Source organism: Humulus lupulus, chromosome 8 (genome assembly GCF_963169125.1).
Source record: "Humulus lupulus chromosome 8, drHumLupu1.1, whole genome shotgun sequence".
In the NCBI taxonomy this organism is placed as follows: Eukaryota; Viridiplantae; Streptophyta; class Magnoliopsida; order Rosales; family Cannabaceae; genus Humulus; species Humulus lupulus.
Window position 1 is genome coordinate 81,128,626 of NC_084800.1, and position 7,523 is coordinate 81,136,148.

The window sequence follows — 7,523 nt, forward strand, 5'->3', positions numbered from 1 at the left end:
TTGGTCGTCGCATGTGTAAGGAACCTCCAATTTCAATCCATACATTTGTTTATCAACTTTAAGTTCCTTGTGCAATATGTCTAGAAGTTGCAAGTACATTACAATATCCTCCATCGGTATCACCATGCATTAAGGGTCCTTGAAAATCCACTTATTCCCTTGTAATTCCCAAACACCATTGTAGGATACAAAAACGTAGACAATGGAACCTGTGTTGGAAAAAAAAACATAGAAATTGTTAAAAAAAAAAACTGTCAATTTTTCACAAAGTCATGAAAAAATAATATTGTCGAGTTTTATCAAGCTTCAATCGAACTCTATCGAGTTACCATCAAGCTCTCATCAAGAGCTTATCGAGTTCTTATCGAGCTAAAAGTTCTTAACCGAACATAAACCTAACCAAAACCTAACCAAAACCTTCATCGAACCCCTATCGAGCACATATCGAGAAAACAACTACACCAAATATTCTGGGGTCCAATCGAACCCTTATCGAGTTTCCAACGAGCACAATCGAGCAACAAAGCCTAAAAATATCGAACTATAAACGAACTATATTGAGCTCATAAAATAACCTTCTTCTACATGCCATCGAGATCTTATCGAATTGTTATCGAGCTCCTATCGAGCAAAAAAGTTGCATGAAACTTAGAAAAACGTAGATTGCAAAATCTCTCTAAAAAATCCAAAAAACACACCAATATAGGCTCAGATCTGTTCGAAAAAGACAAAAAAATGTAAACAAACAATACCCAACACATAAGATGAACAATCTTATTACCCATAGTTTTTCTCCTCCAAAAGCCCTCAAAATGGATGTTGCCTTTGATATTGGCGACTTCACAGAGACAATAGAGATGGCTTACAACGATTTCGACAAGAAAATCATACAAATCCGTGGATTTTAGGGAGGCTTTCGTGAGAACGAGAGAGATAGGGAGGGAAGAGAGAGGAATAAAAGGTTTTAGGATTTTTGATATAATGGGAGGGATATTTTGGGTATGAGATTGAAAAGAGCTAGGATTTTTTAGTAATATTAGGCACTATTAAATATGAATAGTGAAATTTCCCTTATAAAATGGTTCAAATAGACCCCTAAACTTCATTTTAGTCAAGTTTTTTTAACTAAACTCACAAATAATTCATCAAATTAACAATTCTGAACAAAAGTACAATCATTATGCCTAACAAGTGTATTGTTGTATTCAATTTTTTCTTCATCAAAATTGAGTTTATGGGTCTATTTGAACTAATTTATAAAACACAAGGTCCAAAAAGTAATTTGTCAAAACACAAGTCAAAACAAATAAAGAGACAAAACACAAGGTCCAAAAATATATAAACCCAAAAAAAAGATAGGTAACCATTTGGTACCCTGTGTTTACAATAATGATCATTTGTTACCTTGAATTTTGAAATCATACATATTTGGTACCCTAAACTCAAATTTAATTAATAAAATTTTAAAAATTTAGTCAAACTTCTCTCAATTATATGAGTTTCAAATTCACATTTAATTACTTAATTACATATAACTTTTGGCAGTTTAGTCATATTGAGAAAATGTTATTTATCAATCTGAGTCTAGAGTACCAAATATGTATGATTTTAAAATGCAAGGTACCATATGAGCATTATTGAAAAAAGAGGGTACCAAAACGACACTTTGCAAAAATACAGGGTACCAAATGAGTGAATTCCCCAAAAAAATAAAAGTTCTTATTGGAAAATAGTAGGGACACGATGTAATAAATAAATAAACAAATGCCCCACAAAAAAAAATAAAGAAATAAGATTTATAAACGAACCAAATTCAGAATTAATACATGTAGATCATAGGGGTTGTCATATGGGGTTGTTAAAATGGGTTTCGACACAATAATCTAAATCGAAAATAACACAATTTTTATGGGTTAGGGTTGGGAAAATTAGGTACGAGTTGAAATAGGTCATATCTGTTTAATACGATAATTTTTTAGGCTAGGTTAAGGTCAACATGTTGTGACGAATTGATTCGTTTATATTTAATATATCATTAAAATTATTAATTTATAGTTAATAGTAGAGGCGTGATATTCAAAAGAAAATTAAAATATTATTTATTTTTCATAAAAAATAAAAAAATCTATACTAGTTAGAAAATTCCTTAAAAAAATGTATCTATAACTTATTTGCAAATTATAATTAATTGATATTAAGAATTTTTTTTATTATATTGATATTTTGTGATAAATTATTTTATTTATCAATTTTGTTTATTTTGAACTTTATATATTTTTATGTAATGTATTATTCAAATGAGTCAAAGATATAATAAAAAATGTAAAACAAATCAAATATATCATACTAATCACAACACGTAATATGTGATAAATCAGGTCATCATGTGAACACAATAAACAGGTTTAGAGTTAAGTTTTCCTGACACAAAGCATAAACGAGTCGAATTGCCAATTAAAATCAACCAATTAGACACGCTACAGCAGAACATGACAAGAATTTCCACTCTTACTACATCCACTTTTTTAATAAATATTATATTTAAATTTAGCAACTTTTTAGACAAATACTTGTCATATTTTTCCTTTTCAACGGATAAGAGTGATGATCATTATCAAATTTTAATTTGTATGATTTTGTCGTCTGCTTAAAAATCTTGCACATTATCATCATTATAACCATCTTTTAAGTACATAATTTTTGGTTTAATTTAGTTTTTCCTCATTCGACTATGTCCATGCTTTATTCTATACTTTATTATCTTCTATAAAGTTGAATAGTCTAGATGTTCAACATTTTTTGTTTCCTAGCTCAAGGGTTATAGCTTCCCCTATTTTATTGGGGCCAGCCTAATATTTTTGGCCTATAGAAATTGATATCACAGACCAATTAATATTATTCACTATATATTCCAATAATGAGACAATATTTTTCCTCTTTCTTGAGTAACAAGTTATAAGCAACAGACAGATGGGAAAGAGATGAGTAACACAAATCCAACCCAGGAGCAGAGATTGATGCTTGTGCACTTGTTCTGTTCATGTTCAGTAGCAGATAAGCTTTTTATATACAGATACTAGAGATACAATTACTAATTGCAGAAACAGTTTCTCAACCATATGATATGTATGACATAGTAATATCAGCGCTTTATTCAAACTTGCACTTTCAAAGAACTCCATTTTCCTCAGGTTGTCTATGCTGTATTTATTCTGTCTTTATTGACACAGCTCAGTTAGAGTGTTGCCTCAGCTTCTTTCACCACAATTTGACTTTTAAGGAACTCTAGCACTGAATCGAGCTGGCATCCAAACAAGTATTTTTATAAATTTTCAGGATTGAAAACACTAACGAAATAAAATTCAGACAAGAAAGGAACCTTACCCGTTGCTGAAGACCGCTTTCTTCTGATTTCAATTTTAAAGGCTCCACCAAATTTATGGCTTCTTGAAATCCATTAACAGCAACATCCTCGTTCCCTAAACTCCTATCCACATCTGCTACTTTTGCAAGTGACACAGCAATGTCCAGAATCTGTAATTATAAGAAAGGGATGAAAAAGCAACACAATGCCAGAGTTAAGAACAACAACAAATCTTCCAAGTAAAGAAAAATGCTCGCGTACATGCAATCATCATTCTAACAGTAATTCGGGGTTTAATATGTTAAGAGTGTGGCCGTGATTAAGAGGAGGAGAAGGGAGAGAGAGTGTGTGCAAGCTAAGAACTATAAAAAGATTTAACATTCACGGTCAAAAGACTTTGAGAGATATGCATTTCATATAAATATAAGATCCAAAAACTTTTCTGCTTAACAATTTCTAAGTTTTGCTGGACTTAATAGGTAAATCTGACAAATAATAGGTTGGTCATTTTATGGCCTAACTTACAATGAGTTGTATATTTTCTGAAGACAATAGATTTTTATTTGAATTGAGCAAAGCCAAGGCCAATTTTCATCTTTTAACAAACGTCGAATCATAAATTTCAGGCAGATAACCAAATTGACTCAACAGATGCTCAATTGTAATATTTATACACCAAATATATATATATATACACACACACAAAAATCGAAAACTGCAAAAATGAGGAAAGCTTAATTTGAACACAAACCAAACAAAGTTAATGACAAGTATGATAACACTTTATAGTCCCTACAAGAAGAGGAAAAAAAACCCAGTGATGACATATACTACAAGCCAGAAGAAATTGCTAACCAGAGAAGGAACATTTGGCTTATCCTTGACAGCATCACGCCGAACATTTAAAGACCGGGAATAGTAAGATCTTGTAGCTTGCAGATCTCCTGCGTAATATTTAAGATCTCCAATTTTGTTGAGCGAAACAGAAAGTGTGTGTGTTATCTATAAAACAATGCAAAAACAAATTGTCATAATTAAATAATTTGGATGAGATGTAAAATGCCAATTTCACATAGTAAGGTTCTTATGAATTACCTCTAGATCATTTCTTGGTAGTTTAGATAGAAATTCAACACTCTCTTCAAAATAAGAGACGGCAGAAGCAGTGTCACCTGTTGCTCGACTGCAACAAAAATGATAAGTTAGGCGTTCACTATTACAATCACTTAAGTTAGAGATACAAGACAAATAGTTAGTCACCCATTTACTCAAGACATAATGAAAAATATGCAAGTATAAATCCTCCCTACCTATCTCCCCCCTGTTTCCCTTCCTCTCCTTTCATTTTTTGGTAGAGGGATAATAAAGCAACTTTCATTTTCCTCACATGTAACTTCTAGCTCAATTTAAGGTCTGCATGCATGGCTTTTAGATGCAAACCTTCGGCTTCCTGAGCCCAAAAGCCCATGTGAATGAAATATTAAAAGTGGTGTTAGCCTTTTGGAATCTATTTTGAATGAAGCTAGACCTACTTGCGTTTCCCAAGAACTTCAAAACTCTTATTAATACTTATCTTCTACTATTTTTAAACTAATATTCCCAATAAAATGCAACTGTTATTAGAAAAAGACCTGGAGCTACTAAATGTTTGAGACATGACATCTTCCCTGGAAGTGTTCTTCACTATCTCACTATGTGTGGATACAATAAACAAGAACACCATAGCTTTACAAAGTTTGGCTAGCTCGTGTCAGATATAGCAAAATTACATATTAAAACACGCTCTTCATATCAACACCAGTAGCAATAAGCTAAAAATTTCAAGCTTTAACATCAGCCAACAATAGTGGTACAATGAATAATTTGATTGCGCACAACAACAAAAACAAACAAACAAGTCTTAAAAAAACATAGACGAAGACAGTAAATGAGAGGACATACCAGCAGTCACCAAGCATACCGAGAACCGCTCCAAGCTGAGAACATAACTCCGAGGTGTTACCCATTTTTTCTAACTGATCTCTAATGTCTTCGGCACAAAGACAGAGCCTGGACTTGGCACTTTCTATATTTTGGGCCCGAAATGCCTGCAGGTAAAGTGTTGAAGCCAGCTATTAATAAACCAGAAAAATGCAACACCAGAATACAACATAAACTAGCCAATACCAAATTCTCTAAAAGAAATATGAATAACGTCAAGAACACCAGCAGAAAAGCAAGAAAGACTGACCCTCATGGCATGTTGAAACAAGAAAGCACCTCTCTCCAAAGACACATCCTCATAAATCACTGTCTTATTTTTAGGAGACTCAGCCACAGCTTCCTCTTTATTATTCTCAGTATTACTGTCAATTTCCTGTGTTCTCTTAATTCTAGCATGACCTTCAATGAATCGATCCACCAAGCTCTGGATCTTCTCATCATCTTCGATCTTCTCTATATCAGCTCCACATAATGGACAGTCCTTAAACTTTGAAATACAGCCTCTAAACTCCAACAACAACAACAAAATGAAAATTAACCAACACCCACCAAAATTTAAATACTAAAAAACAAATGATACACACACAAAAAAAAACCAAACATTAATCAATCAATACACTGTTTCTTACTTGCAAAAAGCATGAGAACAAGGTACACATCTGCTACATTGAAAGATAAGCGCTTGGCATATGATGCAGCTAAGTGGGCCAATCTTCAGTTTCTGAGAATCATATCCAAAAGGGCATTTCGCCTCCACCACTGGTGACGGTGATTGCTGCTGTGGTTGTGATGGTTTATTGTTTTTGATGTTATTAGTAGCAGTGGCAGTAGAAGAATCAAAACCAAAGGGACATTTCTTTGTAGAACTCTCGTCTGGGCGAGAGGCTTTGACGAATGGGCAAACTGGTGTAGTCATCTTCTGCAACAATCAACACCTAATCTTAGTCTTCAAATCAATCCCTCATTTAAAATCCCCAAATTTTATGATTAAAAAAAAATCCCCTAATTTTGTGTAATTATTAGAAAAGAATGAGCTTCCGGGCAATGAATGAGAGAAACGTCCTTACCTAGTACAATGGTATGGGATGAGACGACGTCGTTTTAAACTTCGTCTTCTTCTCCTTCTGCAATCTTCGTCTTCTGGGGAAGAAAATGAGATGTGAATTGTGTTCGGTGGTAGATGCGATTAATTTGTTCAACTTTCTAGATATTTTATCTTTTCTTTCTTTTTTTTCAAAAATGACCCTTTTTTTTCCCTTTATTATATTTTGCTTTCTTTTTTTCTTTTTTGTAAAAGAAAGTATGTATAAATTAGTTTTCTCCTGAAATCAAACATTTATTATTTGTTTCTCTCAAAAAAGAAAACATATGTTATTTGTATATTAACTTATTTTAGTTATTACGTGTTTGTTAACTTACGGTTTATTAAATCAACTAAATAAAACTGGTTGGATTAAATTAAGGAATAAAATAAGAAGATGGAATAAAAGTACATTTGTCGTACCAAAAATAGCAAACTAATTAAAAAGGGAAGAACATATTAAACGGGACTGGAAATTTGAGTACCGAATACCGATGCATAAAATGGGTCTATAACAAAATTATTTCATATTAATTAAACATCATTCTTTTATGCTAGTATTTACATATATTCTCAAAATGTCACTAACATAAACCTCTCTATCTTTTTCTCATATTTTCTTCTCTCTCCCTATCTCTTCCGTTTTCCCTCCTCTCAATCACTCTCATTCAAAAAAACAAGGCAGCCACCATATATTCTCTCAATCTGTAATAATTTTGGTGTTCATCTAATCTGATATTTGAAGTTGTTCTTTAGGCAAGTTTTAAATCTTATCAAGGCAAGAAACTTCATTTTGAGTCTGGGATCTAGTGGCACAAATCTTATGAGTAAGTATATTTTAGTTATATGTAGTAAGGAAATTTGTTTACTTACATTGCTTTAACTAATTCGAACAGATCTATGTATGCATTCATGTTTTATTGTACTATTTGACTGTCGAATTAGATATTCGTCTCTCTGCGTTTTTCTAGGTTTTTTGTTTGCCTCGATGAGTTTCAATGAAACTCGACAGGCCTCAATGGTTTCACATAATTAGAGGCTCGATGGTCCTTGATTTGCCTCGACGTCTCTTGATTGGTGTTAGGATTAGGGGAC

At 32.6% G+C, this 7,523-nt stretch overlaps 1 protein-coding gene across 1 annotated transcript; it reads right to left on the minus strand.

Moving 5' to 3' along the window:
• Positions 1-2,878: 2,878 nt before the first annotated feature.
• Positions 2,879-6,573, minus strand: LOC133797941 (protein NCA1). Its single transcript, XM_062236073.1, has 8 exons — positions 6,415-6,573; positions 5,977-6,266; positions 5,595-5,850; positions 5,306-5,451; positions 4,460-4,547; positions 4,220-4,366; positions 3,385-3,534; positions 2,879-3,301 (listed from the first exon to the last, which is right to left on the minus strand). The coding sequence occupies exons 2-8, from the start codon at positions 6,261-6,263 to the stop codon at positions 3,236-3,238; spliced, it is 1,140 nt and encodes a 379-aa protein (XP_062092057.1). The 5' UTR covers positions 6,264-6,266; positions 6,415-6,573; the 3' UTR covers positions 2,879-3,235.
• Between the last annotated feature and the right edge of the window lie 950 nt (positions 6,574-7,523).